The sequence below is a fragment of the Pseudochaenichthys georgianus genome, unplaced genomic scaffold (assembly GCF_902827115.2).
Source record: "Pseudochaenichthys georgianus unplaced genomic scaffold, fPseGeo1.2 scaffold_971_arrow_ctg1, whole genome shotgun sequence".
Lineage (NCBI taxonomy): Eukaryota > Metazoa > Chordata > Actinopteri > Perciformes > Channichthyidae > Pseudochaenichthys > Pseudochaenichthys georgianus.
Window position 1 is genome coordinate 2894 of NW_027263494.1, and position 14901 is coordinate 17794.

A 14901-nucleotide genomic window follows, 5' to 3' on the forward strand; every position below is an offset into this window, starting at 1 on the left:
CATTACATATAATTGTCTATCACACTATTAATGTTCCTTATTTTAGACTAGGTTAATCCTGGTGTCAATAGGGAAGATCTGCACTGTTCTCTACATAACATGTTCAGATCAGGTGTTGGAGCTGCCGGATTTGGAACCCCCCCTTTATCTGGATAGTCACAGACTCACCAAAATCACACTGGTGCTGGCTGTCACCCTCTAGTTTATGCTCACCAAAGCATTTCACTCTGGGCCCTGCAGGTACAAAACTAAAGAGGGGCTTCAAAATCCGGCAGACCAGCCAGACTCTATCAATAGAGTCTGTCTGCAGACCGCAGCAAGGAGGCGTTTCCTATAGGGGCGTTTCCTATAGTGAACGACGGGAGCCGGCTCTCGCCAGCGAACGAGACGTTTTTTGTTTTGTTTTTGCGGAGGGATCTAGATCGGCATGAAGGCACATTATGCAATGTGCAATGTGGACATTATCCCGCTTATTACACATGGCCACATTCTCAACAAAGTAACGACATGACTCCCAATAATAATTGAAATGCTTTTATGGATTTAGAAAAAGATTTTATTGATTTAAAAAATAGTTTTTTGTATTGATTTAAATTGACATGCATCCGCTAAGAAAAGTAGTCCGCTGTTACTGTTTGAACTAACGTAACAACGGCAGGAACTGCTTCTATAGTGTTTTTGAGGAGCTTTTTGATTACAGATTTGAAAACATCGTTGCTTGCTTTAAAAGTAGCACAATTCATTTATGTCAAACCTTGAAAGATATCCCTGCCCTAATGCCAAAAGAAACTGGCAACTATGTCGCCGTAGCTATGATGTCTATGTCTGGACCGCTGCGTAAAAAGGAGGGTTTCTGACCCATTACTTCTCTTCCTACTTTGTGTCCCCCTCTTCTCCCCGCTGCAGCCTAGCAGTTGATCTCAAAGCACGCTCCCCTCTCCTGCAGGGAGAAAAACTATATTTATATACTTTATATAGGTTGATACAGTAGCCCCTTTTTTAAATAGTTTTTATAGGTGTTGCCATCTGTTTTGTGTAGCGTGGTTCTACAAGCAAGTCAATGCATTCATTGGGTGGTATCAGAGTTACACGGGTCTGTAAATGCAATGAAAACAATTGGCCACAGCAAATAATTTATATTAAACATGTAATTTTTACTTTTGAATACTTTAGTACAAAGGATGTCTTGAATAATTTAAGTGATATATGTGTACACATATAAATAATTAGTCAAAACAGCGCTACATTTGATTTAATTAAAAGGTATAATATGTGGTAAACTGAAGAGCCCTTTGGGTGCCGAAAGAGCCGGCTCTTCTTGGTGAGCCAAATGATCCGGCTCAGCAAGAAGAGCCGGAATTCCCATCACTAGAACAATGACTTCTTCTGCGAGGATTTATAAAAGCAGCTGGATAAAAAAAGTTAGGAAACGCCCCTATAGGAAACGCCTCCTTGCTGCGGTCTGCAGACAGACCCATCTCGACTCTATTGACTATATAGCCAACCTAAGTCATGTGCGAGTTCATGTGTGTTGGAGGAGGTGCTCTGTAAGGAAGTCTGAAGGAAGGGGCGGATTCTTTTCGGCTGTGTACTTCAAATTTGAGTGCACTCGAGCCGGTTTCTGAAACGTACCAACCCCACCTTTAATACTCAGGCTATGAAGGATTACGATGAGTCCACTGCTTTTCTGGGTCAGTGGGGACGTTTCCAGCAGGTTGTCTTCTTCCTGCTCTGTGCCAGCATCGTGCCCAATGGATTGGGCGCTTTCTCTGTTGTCTTCCTGACAGACATTCCCAGACACCACTGCCTGATTCCTGAGGAAAACCTGACTCAAGATTGGCGCGATGCAATCATCCCGATAGAGGTAATACAAATATGAAGAATGTAGCCGTTTTATTCCCTCATTATGAATTCTTACACTAGCCAAACCAGAAACGAAATGTTAATTTGTTTGTTTGTTTGTCTTTTGTTCAGATGTGCAGCATGTTTTTTTTTTACGAGTCTGCTGTAAACAGTTAAAGGAATCAAGTGATCAGTTAGTCTCTATACTTTGGACTGTGGTGGAAAAGGTCATGCAAGGACACGGTTGTCAATGCCATAATGTTGAATCCAGGGGTGGAAAAATAAATCGGATGATTTACTGAAGTAAACAAATACAAATACTCTGCAGGGCTGCATTCAGTGAAGCTACAGAAGAATTAGCATCAAAATATACTCTTAGTACCAAAAGTAAAAGTACTCCTCCATACAGAATGACACAAATAAGCACCATATAGTTTATATAATTGTATTATCATTATTCATGTATTGATATGTTCATAACTTCAACGTTGGACTTGGTAAAGGTGGGGTTTATTTGAATTGTCTTATACACACACTGGCTAACTTAACCTATAATAACATATATTAATTTAAAACTAAATCTGCAAAGTGACCAGTAACTAAGTCTGTAAAATAAATGTAGTGAGTAAAAAGTATAAAAATACTACTCTTTTATTACACGGTATGGCACCACACTTGACATGGGTAGGTTTGTTTTGATTACATGTTTGCTTATAACAGTAATAACGTTAATGTGACTGTTAGGTGGTGAATGGGAAACGGGAGCAGAGCAGATGCAGCAGGTACAGGCTGGATGTGGTCAGAAACCTCTCTGCTCAGGGCTTCATTCCTGGCAGGGACGTCAACCTCACCGACCTGGAGCAGGAGGGCTGTGTGGACGGGTGGAGCTACAGCAAAGACATCTACCAGTCTACTCTGGTCTCTGAGGTGTGTGTCCCTATAGTTTCAGCTGTAGAGAGCAGACTCTATTCCTAACATTTCTAGAATTTTAGATCTATGGACTAAATAGGTGACAAGTTACAAGGTGATCTCTGTACACATATGAAGGGCTAGTCATGTTCTCATAAGACTATATGCTAATTTAAAAAAAGATGGGCTGAACTCACCAAGGGAAGCTGGAAAGGCCATTCAAAATGTAAAATAATAACCTGTTTAAACTGATTAATGGGTGATAAGAATAACATGTTCCCAGTTAATCCTGTTTAAAGGATGTTTGAGCTGTTGTTTTTCTTCATTTCCTATGCTATGACAGAGAATTCCTTTGATAAAAGGATACAATTCTACAAATACCATGTGTTGGGGAAATATTTTCCAAGGCCCATAACTTTGACCCAGTTCATCAGTTCGAACTGTCCTGACTGAGCACACGCACCTGTAACCTTGGCTGCTGTGCTCTCAGGGTTCTGTCTCCCTGCTCCTGCCTGTTGGCGTCAGCTGATAGAGGTGTTATGATTCTATGTTGATTATTCTCTCTGAACTAGCTAAACACATGGGTCTGGGGTAGTTCTGGTGAGTTCTTCAGATTTGACGTGGCAACTCTACCGTGAAGTCAGAACCTCTGGCTCTTGGCCTTGTTTTGTGAATTCTCCGGCCGAAGCTCCTAAATAAAGCCATCAGTGTTTGACGTCAAAGCTCCAGCTCTCCCCGTGTCTCCTTTTGAGTCGGTGACTCCTCCTGCATTGCTACACAGCAGTTTCCCCCACACCATGCACATTCACATACTACCATTTGCAGCTTTGACAAAATGGTTATACATTCAAACAGATAACCATTCTATCACGGAGCTGTTAAGTATAGCATCCTAGTCAGCTACTGAATATTGTACTTGTATTCATCAGGTTGTTTTTGACATGGATTCCTTTGGTCATTGTATTCATTGATACATTTTCATGTATGGATATTCCAGTTTGACCTGGTGTGCAGTGATCAGTGGAAGCAACCGTTCACCTCCACAGCTTGCTTCCTGGGATTTCTTGTTGGATCCTTCATCTCAGGACAGCTCTCAGACAGGTACAGAAATCTACAAATCCAACAGGCGTTTTCCTCAGTATTACATTTTATGTTGGTACATAATGCATACAGTTGATGAAACATTTCTCGTTTATATTTAGTATGTTATTTTGTATAATTTGTATTCTATCATCTGGATTTCTCACTCTAGGTTTGGAAGAAAGCCTGTTTTGTTCACCACCATGGCAGTTCAGACAACTTTTTCCTTCTGTCAAGCTTTTTCACCTTCTTGGACGGTTTTCACCATCCTCATTTTCTTCAATGGTTTGGGACAGATATCCAACTATGTATCTGGTTTTGTTTTGGGTAAATGCTCTTGTAACAAAGAAAAGTACTATTTAAAGACATGTCTGATTCTGAATGATATGCATATATTTGCCGTGTACATCTTGTTTCCATCATACATTTCTCTTTGTCTACAGGCACTGAGATATTGACTGGCGATGTTCGGGTCATATTCTCATCTATGGGGTGTGGTGTCTGGGCTATGCCATTGGCTACATGATTCTGCCTCTCGTAGCTTTTTTTTTAAGGGACTGGAAATCTCTCTTGTTAGCTATCTCTCTACCTGGCGTGCTCTACATCCCTTTCTGGTGGTAAGTTGTACTTATAACGGCAAAATGTCAGGAGAGGGTAACAACAATTTGGTTATTTCCCTAAAAATATCTAACTTAATCTTCCTTTTTTGTTTTATATGTTAAACCCATGGGTAACTTTTTTTCTGTCTTTAATGCTGAGGAAGGTTTATCCCGGAGTCTCCTCGCTGGCTGCTCTCTCAGGGAAGAGTGGAGGAGGCCGAGGCCATAGTGAGAAAGGCGGCTAAGACAAACAGAGTTGAGGCTCCAACGGTCATCTTTAAAGATTACAGTGCACAAGTGAGTCGGACTTGAATAGTGATTGTGAACAGGGTTCGAGATATAAACTGAGCTATGGGGGTCTTTAAAACTAACGCATGCCTGCGGCCTGCACGCGCATGCACGCAGTCACAGGCATAGATTGCGCAATAATGATTGCGCACCTTGGGGGTGGCAGACTCCAACTGATGGTATATATTGCACACCCTTGCAAATAATACAATTAGTGTCCTGATGTGTTAGGGCTTCAAAGATAATTACAAAAACTCAGGAACTCTGTACTTGTGGAGCGTCACAAACAGCGCACTCCGTTTATTACGTTTTACTCTCTCCACAACTTAGGACCGACTGCGCATGCTCAAACACATGAACTCGTACACAATCAATAACAACGTAAGAGCTATACCAATTAAAGAACATACAAAAATTAGCTCTCGCAGATAAAACGAGAGAGAGAGACTGACTTCACTGCTAATTACGTGGTCCAACACACACACACACACACACACACACACACACACACACAGACACACAGACAGACAGACAGACAGACAGACAGACAGACAGACAGACAGACAGACAGACAGACAGACAGACACGCACATACCTGTGCGCAGATAAAATAGCCCAAAGTGGTCTGTTTTCAGCAGCAAAGACGGCATCCTCCGTAGCAGCAAGGTTAGTGCTAGCTGTCACGCTAGCAGGTGCATTTTGGTTGTCAAAAGCTGTTTTTTGTTTCTTTGTGAGAAAACCAAAACTAGCTTGTAGACCCCGTCGGCGGCAGTGGCCTTTTTTTGGGCGGCATGGTAATCGTCTGATAGCCTACGGTACTCGTAGTATGTATGTGTGTATCTTGTCAATATATTTGAATGTGTGTTGATATAACGGTTCATTCTTCGGGCGCGCGCAGCACGTTCACAGCCTCACAGGCATAGATTGCGCAATATTTTATTGCGCACGTTAGAGGTGAAGTGCAGGCATATTGTCATTCAAGAGAGAATACGATGCGTAGTTCTTTTGGAAAACATTGTTTTGTTTGCCTATTTACCTCGTTAACATAAATAATACTCATTACATTGAAAAATGCATTATTTGTGATCAAAATAAAGGTTGTTAATGTATATTAGCGACCCCCACAGATGTTTGATTTCACTGGGTCCGTGGGAGCTCAGGCCCCTCCTTATGGGAGCTCAGCTCCCATTGGCTCCCACGTAACTCGAACCCTGATTGTGAAGACACAGGAGCCAATTGATATGCTTAAGGCCAACTTTAATAGTACTATTTATTCTGTAAAGAGCAGTCCTTTTTCAAATGTCATAGCTATTTTTCCTACAGTTCGACATTTTTACTTTTTCACCAAAGTGGTAGGTTACAGACTGGCTAAAACATAACTAGCTGCTGGTAAAACTGATACTTTTATATGTTGATGATGACCCTCAGGAACACCTGAATGTTATCAGCCTGGTGAAGACACAAAGCGTCAGAAGCACGACTGTCATTCTCTGCCTGGTGTGGTGAGTATGCACTCTGAACAGGGTTCATGTCCTTTTTGCTGAACTTGTAACTCCTAGTAGTTGGTCCCAAACCTCCAAGTGAAGCTCCTTGGTAAACAGAAGCAGTTGGGGAAAGACAGCAGAATGTACTCAATAGGTAATGCATTAGCAGAAGAAGTGATCACATTACTGTGATGAGTAGTGTTCTTTATTACAACTCCCCAGCCATCATATTGAATTTTAGATCACACCGGCATACCTATTAAAGTAGTTTAGCAGATGATTCTTACAGATTGATGTCTGATTAAGAAAGATAATGAGATCTAAATTCATACCCACAGTTGGAATGCAGGTACAACTCCTCGGCTCCTCCAAAGCACTTGGCCCTTAAACGGTCCTGATGAGTAGGTTGGCATCTGGCATTTCAGCTCTTGCCATTAGTGTTTGTGTTTTATTGTGTGTGCAAATGGAAGAATGATGCTATGTGGGCTTAAAGAGCCTGTGACACGGTTTTCCCCCATCATCCAAACCCATCAATTTGAGTACATATTGTCCCCTTGAAAACCGTTACTGAACTGATTTTGAATATTTGTACTTTGATAACCATTAATCTGCCTTCAATGTTGACATTTTCTGGATCTTCTCGGGGATTCTTCAAGTCCCGCCAAATTACGCGTGACGTCATTGCGGGCACAGCGCTCCAGCTGCACCGTCCAGGATCCCAGCTTCTGCATGTAAACCTTTATATATATACAGTCAGATGTAAACGCACGACGGCGCACACAGCAGCAAGCTCAGACAGCGATGACAGTTTAATGTTGAACGTGTCTGAGAGCTCATATGAGGCTGAAGGATCGGAAAGTGATACTCATGATGACATTGTAGACGATATTGGCTATATGCCCTACCGATTCGAACCATATGCCTCTGAATCGGGTGAAACGAACTCCGAGTCGGACAGTGGAGGTGACAACCCGCCCGACGATCGCCAGATACCTCTCGATCTACAACGCCTGAACAATGTGGAATGGTTTGTAAACTATTTTATTTACGGAGCCAATGGGGTTGGACTACCTATGTTGCAAATGTATTATCTTTTCAATTTACACACGGCATCTATTGCACGTCTGTCCGTCCTGGGAGAGGGATCCCTCCTCTGTTGCTCTCCCTGAGGTTTCTCCCATGTTCCCTTTAAACTGTGGGTTTTCTTCGGAAGTTTTTCCTTGTGCGATGTGAGGGTCTAAGGACAGAGGGTCTGAGGACAGAGGGTCTAAGGACAGAGGGTGTCGTATTGTCATACTGATATTCTGTACACACTGTGAAGACCACTGAGACAAATGTAACATTTGTGATATTGGGCTATATAAATAAACATTGATTGATTGAATGGGGTAGTCTACAAATTGTGCATAATAATTATATTTCCCCTGCTAATCTATAGCTTCTGGAGTAAAATATATTCCATTAGGCAACAATTAATTGTTGGCTTCCTATTAATTAATGCATGTTAATAAAATAAAGATGTGGTAAATTACAAACAGCAAATATGTGATGAATCATGTTTACAATGATTTTTATCACACACAATATACCACATTTTACTGATGTTTATTACAATTCATGCAGCATTTCTAAAAATACAACTGTTGTTTTCAAGGTGCACGTGTGAATGCTGCAGAGCAGACGACCTGGAAACAGTACAGGAGTGTATATGCTGCAGAGAGCTGGCAAAGGTCCAGGCACTCAATGGCAACCATGGGGGGTCCTGCATCACACAGCACCCTGGATTTGAGGCAGTCTGCCTAAATGAATATGTGCTGGACGTGGCCTATTCATACTACAAGCAGAACCATGGCCACCTCAACAAATCCCCACACGAGTATGTATAATCTGACAACAAATTAAACTTCTGATGTGCAAATACTATACACAGTTCATACCATATTGATGCAAGTAGGCGACCATGTACACTGATGACAATACCACTACAGATTTTAGCTTGCCCACTGAAACATTACTACTTCAAGTGGTAACAGACATCTTTCACTGTCACTTTTGTGAGCATTTGCCATAGTACTTATTATATTTGCCACATGTTACGTTCCCTACTGGACTAGGGGAACCACAGAGAAGTAACAAAACACAAAAACAACCGGGCAAGAGAAAAAGGAGAGGAAACCGGTTTGTGAAGCCACAAGATGGACTTTTAATTAAACAAAGAGAAAGGGCTCACCAGCCAACTTGCAAAATAAACTATAACAACTTTCTTTAAACAGAAAGTGACTACATTAAACAAGGTACACAGGAGCACATCTCACACATGCAGCCAGAGGAGAAGGGGAGCGGGCCACTGCAGCCTTCCTCAGGTCCTTTATGGAGGTCCTGATTGGTGATTGGGAGCACCTGGGGGAGAGGCTGCACCTGGAGAGAATCATGGAGAGAGAGAAACACACACACACACAAACACCAGCACCCACTATGGCACGTAACACACATCACAAAACTATTTTACAGATATGAACATCTTACACTTCGTAATGTAATGCATATTAAAGCTAATAACTCACTCTCCCTATGTTTTTCCCTACAGACGTCGACGCTACACTGCCTACCGCCAATTGGTACGATGGTGCTGGGGATACCTCGGCAAGCAAATCAGGGTACCACTGCCTGCCTGTGTCGTGGTGAAGATCCGTGATACCTTCCCATCACCCGACTACCAGGGATTTCAAGAGCCACAGCCAGAACCTGATGAACCTAATTTATTTCTTGAAGCGACTGAGGTGTTGCTTCACAAAGTCTGATTTCTCGGGATGTGGGAACTCGGCACAAAGTGGGGGTGGCACAATCACTGGTTCCACTGCGAACTCTGCCTCAACATTCTCCTTGTCTGTGCACTCCTTCACTACTTCTGCCAGGAGTTCTTGGGCATATTCTGCAAGTGCCAATTGAAATAGTTCAAGACATGCTGTTGCAATTTTGTAATTGATTCTTGCGTCACTTCACAATAGTCATGCCCATCACTGTGCAAACCTTACTAAATGCACAAATGCCTTAATGCATTCTCTCTGTCTGCGGAAGGAATTGGTAATGTTACAAGGCTGTATGTTACAGAATGTCACTGATACAATGTGCATGGCAACCACATCATGTTGTCTTTACTTTTTCTTTATTACATTATTACAAATTTCACTCACCATAGGTTGGACTTTCCAACACTCTGCGAAGTACTGCTGCTCCCTTTCTACCCTTTGGGTACTTGATGCTATACATGGCTTCCCCAGCCTTTGTCACACCTTGTACCCGGTTGGCATTTTCATTGAAGTGGAGGGCTGCAATCAGTATCCTGCAATAAGAATTGGAGCATAATTATGTCTTAATATTTGTTTATTACTGGGATTCATACAAACTGGGAGGGGGGGGCTTCCTTCCTTTTTACAATTCTTATAAGCATGTGTACCTGTGTTACTTTTAAAACAGAATTTAACATACATTTGCAAAATACTTCGATATTTCATTTCAATCCAGCCTCTTGTCAATGAAGTTTCTCAAGGGCTAGTTCATATAAAATATGTATTATTGCTAGACCTCATGGTTATTTTTAAAACGCTGCAAGCCGGATCAATGGTGATAAACTTACCGACAAAGCATTCCTGTGTAGGAGAAGACATGCATCTTCGGCGCAAACTGGATAAGGAGGCTGTGGAATCCCTCCACTGCTGATGTTTGGCAGCCCCAGATAGCTTCAAAATGTCGTTACACAGGGTTTTGTTGCACACCAGCGTCTCCAATTTGACTGCTGCCTTGGATGCTGAAAAATATTTTTAAAAGTTTACCCTATGGAAACTTGCATATATCATATTTACATACCACTACAAAATGATGAGGTTGTATTTAAATACAAGAACCTGTTTTAATACGACTGTTTGCCATTTTGGATACCTTTGATCCCATATTATATATAACCTAACAGAAAACAATCCCTCATATTTATTTTCTTTGGTCCCTAACATTTCTGTTTTGGGACTGCACAAACAATTGTTGCTGATTACTGGCAACTGATTATATTGATCCATTATCAGTAACTTAAAATGTGTAGCCATGTATATTTACAGTTCAGGATTTGTATATAGTATATGCTAATTATATATTACATTTGGGAAAAAAACCACTCGCATGGTTCCAGCCATTTCTTGTGGGACTCCCTCCCCTCCAGCCTGCCATGGATTGTGTCCTTGTGTTCTGCACGTTTTTCTCCCATGTGCGCTGACGCTTGACATCTGTGGGAAAGCTATGGATGCTGATGTTTAGTTCGTCATTTGCTGTATTGGAACACCCAGACACAACGCATCGTCGAACCATTCTTACTGATGACAACACACTTTGTCCGTGTTTGGATCTCACGCTGCACAGTGAAACGTTCCCGCATTGACGTCACTTCCGGCTTCCCCCCAAACCTCAAAATGAGTCGAAGGAATTTCCCCGCGATGTTCGAAATTATTGATATTTATCGAAACGGTATCGAGATTACTAGTAGCCCACTATTTCATTGCACAACAGTTGTTGGGTGGCTGTCACAGGCTCTTTAAGTCCTTTTTAGTGGTTGGTAGACTAAAAAATCACAACATAAACTCGTAACATTAGCTGCAACATCTATATCTGTAGCAATGTCTACTGTCATGGCTACAACTTCCTACAATGGGTTTCTTTTTCACAACCTGCTCCTTGGTTTGATCATATTGAGCTTTAATGATTGAAGTTGCCCCATTTGACAAAGCTCTCTATAACCATATTGGATCATACATTTTGAATATATTCATAACCTAATAACAAACATCTCTCGGTCTGTGTATGTCCAGGTTCTCTTTGAGTATTGGGTACTATGGCCTGTCCCTGAACACATCCCGGCTTCATGCTAACCCCTACATCAGCTGCTTCCTCTCAGCAGCTTGCAGAGGTACCAGCCTACATGTCCTGCTGCTGGCACTGAAATACCTTCCCACGTCGACTCTCTGTCATCTTTATCTTACTCCTTGGTGGAGTGTCTCTGTTTCTCATTCAACTGGTGCCTGAAGTAAGCAGTTCAATCAATCAATCAGAATGCTTCATTTATTCCGGGGGGAAGTTATGTTTTATTACATGTGCACCATATTGGACTAAAGTCAATAACTATTTATACAAACATAGGAGGTAAGAGTAACAATGTGCAATGAGAGTAGCCACTGGGACGCGGCGTCTTAAGCACAGGAACAAGGTCGAGCGTCCTCCACAGCACAGAACCCTCTGATCACTCAGGCTCATGGTGAAGACGTGGTGAAGCTGGATGGAAATGTTGTCATTAGATATATCCTGGTAATGTTCTCATTATCAAAGTAAACTGCACTCCAAATATTCCATCTGACTCCAGGCTAACGCTGTTAGCTCGTCTATTTTACATTACATGATGAGAGGGGGAGACATACATCTGGACCCGGCTGGCCTTCTTTTTCCTCATTGAGAGATTTTCTTGGGATCAAACCAGAAATGATGCCGAATTAAGAAAGGGACTTAGGGGTCACTTCCCTCCCACTTACTTCTCGTGCCATCACTTAGAATTTAAAACCATAATTCTTGATATTACGAGCACCAAATGTGCACATTTTGGTTTGGTGTTAATTTGATATATATATATATATATAGTGAGAGAGAGAGTTCCTTTTTAAGAAGGCTTTGTAAGTGGAATAATTGCTAAGAGAAAGAGGAGGACTTGAATAAAGCTTTGGAGTCACTCAAGCAAAGGAGAACATTTGATAAAAAACACTGTTGTTAATCCATTTCTTGCGTTTCAGCTTTATCAGAGCTGGCTGTCGCTCTGGAGATGCTGGGTAAACTTGTTATCACCAGCGGTACATCCCTGATGTACGCCTACACTGCAGAGCTTTACCCAACAGTGCTCAGGAACACAGCGGAAGGCGTTTGCATTACTGTTTCCAGAATAGGAAGCTGCCTTGCTCCTTTTTTGTTACAGCTGAGTGAGTCAACTCGTCTTCATAGTAGATATTTGTGTGATCCTATCTTAACATATTGAATTTGTGAAGATAAGCTGGCATTTCAATATTTAGGATGCTCTGATTTCACATCCTGTACATGTTTATAGTGCACATGTGTCGGACCCCGGATCTTCCTCTTCCTGATTTTGCCTTCTCCTTATTCAGGGGAATCTTTTGAGTACCTGCCTTATATCATACTGGGGACTCTGGCTGTTGTCTCTGCCTTTGCAGCTCTTTACCTGCCGGAAAGTTTTGGAAAACCTCTACCTCAAACTATTCAGCAAATGCAAAAGAGAGAAAGGTGGGTATCAGGGTTTCCGCTAGGATTTTTTCTCGCCGGTCAAATGTCCGGGCAGAATTTATTTCAATAATAATAATAAGAGTTGTGTAGCAGAGTTTCCGTTAGCAGGTAATTACCGGACTATGAGCAGATATGCTTCAGTTTAAAACTCAGTTCACGGGCTCATTTTTATATTGCTTCAGGTTATAATCGTAACAGATCGAAAAATTCAGATTCATTTTTCAATAAATGATTCCACAAACAACATAATTATTACATTCAAACAAACTACTTGTAGTAGATAACGTACATTATTCAAAAGTGTACATTACATTTGAATAATAACACGGGAGAAACGGATCCTCTCTTTTCCCCTCTCTCTCTCCTGACAGCACGTCAGTTTCTCCTGCAGCTCGCTAAACAGAGGGCGGGGCTTCAGGTGATTATGCAGAGCTGGTGTCTCGGTCAGACTCAGCATCTGATCTGATCTCTCTCGCGTCCGGTTACACTTCCCTCGCGTTTATGTCCATATCGATCAGATCCAGTTCTGATCGGCCTTTATAGAGAGCACCGATCAAACTATTAAGAGTGAATATCGGCCGATAATGACCGGCGGCCGATCGATCGGAGCCTCCCTAATTATTACCAGACATTTTGACCGGCAGGTTTTGAATTGACCGGTTTTTAATACATTTTACCAGCTAAAAACCGGTAATTACCGGCTAACGGAAACCCTGGTGGGTATCTAGCATTAACTATTTCTTCATCAACATTATAAAACACAGAAATTACACTGAGTATTAGATTTAAAGAAACGTGCAAAACACTCTCAATACTTAAACTGTCCTTGTTGACACATTCATACCAAGAAAGCAGTGTTTGAATATATGTATTCACTTATAGCAATGAATTAGAACAAAGAAAACTTCATCAAAAAATCTCATGGTACCTTTAATATAACCACCAAAACCCAGCGTCCCTCATTGTCATTATCCATGTCAATCTGAGAGGATGTTATGATGGTGTCATCAGTCTATTTCTATTTATTTGTTCCTTTTGAAAATCTAATTATTGTTTTATTTGTGTTGTCTTTCATCACTACAGCATGAAGTGCCCATGCATCACAAGAAAATAACTTTTGAAACCTGTGGTGCATTTGGAAAGTAGACTCTGATTGTCAAACATGAATGAGTTATTCATAAATATTATACTGCTGTATACGGTTCTAATAACACTTGCTGTATGTCTATAATTACATTACATGACATGTCACTTGTAAGACGCTTTAATCCAAAGCGACTCACACACTCAGTACTGTGGGCGATCCCCACAGGAGCACTTTGGGGTGAAGTGTCTCAGGGACACAACGACATGCTGACTGCAGCGGGGTTTGAACCTGTGACCCCCTGATCCCAACACCTACGGACAACCCACTATGCCACACGCCTCCCTATAATGCCTTACGAACAAAGTTTTAAAAGTTTGAAGGCTTTTATCACATTTACAAGCGCTCACAAATATTCAGATTGCTTTATCACAAAATCATAGATCATGATGTATAAGGTCAAGTATCATAATACTTCATATGACTGGTCAGCACAGACATTTTTTACAATGATAATTAGCATTAAGGAGCACTATGATACAAATATGGCCTTAATCATTTTGGAACAAAGTCAATTGTGTGTAAAATGACAAATATCAAAACAGAGCTTTAATATTAAAACACTGCTATTGTCAACATTGAAAAGCACAACATTTTCACTAGACACATGTTGCACAGTTGGCATGTTTGTTGTGACACCATACAGCTTTGTCAAAAAGCTATTGGATCTGTTATCAATATCTTTGTTTAACTTTTGGAATATATAACCTGTAAATGCAATAAAAAACTCAACAAATAATAACAATGTTGCTGGGAGAACTTCCTGACTTGATCTACATTGCGATCTTTTCATTACAAGTACTATAAGGGTATCTTGTTTATAGTTATGATTGTTTCCCTGACAGCTATGTCTAGGGTATTGAACATTGTTTGTTCCTCAGCAGGAAATATGTTGTTACAACAGCAAAGGGATGGTGCATGGAAGGCAAGAAAATAAATAAGTGGGCAACATTAAATATAAGAGGCTAAAACACGTCAAATAAAAACCAATGACTCAACAACCAAATAAGTATCAGTAAAACAGATAAGTTAATGTTATGGAAATCTTAGACCTAGTCAATACTGTGGAGATACACAAGTCAGAAATATCAAACAATAAATGGTGAAACAGACAGAGTTGTCTTTCTGGTTATTTATTTGAAGCTTCAAAGACACAGGTCTCACAGAACACAAGGTATTCTGAGAGAGTGCGCCCCGAGTGAAAGATGCATACAGGTTATATAGGATC

The 14901-nt window shown here is 41.1% G+C and overlaps 1 protein-coding gene and 1 pseudogene across 1 annotated transcript; both read left to right on the plus strand.

Annotated features, from left to right (window-relative positions):
• Positions 1-1519: 1519 nt before the first annotated feature.
• On the plus strand, positions 1520-14785 carry LOC117444875 (organic cation/carnitine transporter 2-like; annotated as a pseudogene).
• Positions 6950-10550, plus strand: LOC139433691 (uncharacterized). Its single transcript, XM_071202802.1, has 3 exons — positions 6950-7229; positions 7857-8078; positions 8790-10550. Exons 1-3 carry the CDS (start codon positions 7015-7017, stop codon positions 9001-9003), a joined length of 651 nt encoding a protein of 216 aa, XP_071058903.1. The 5' UTR covers positions 6950-7014; the 3' UTR covers positions 9004-10550.
• Positions 14786-14901: the final 116 nt, after the last annotated feature.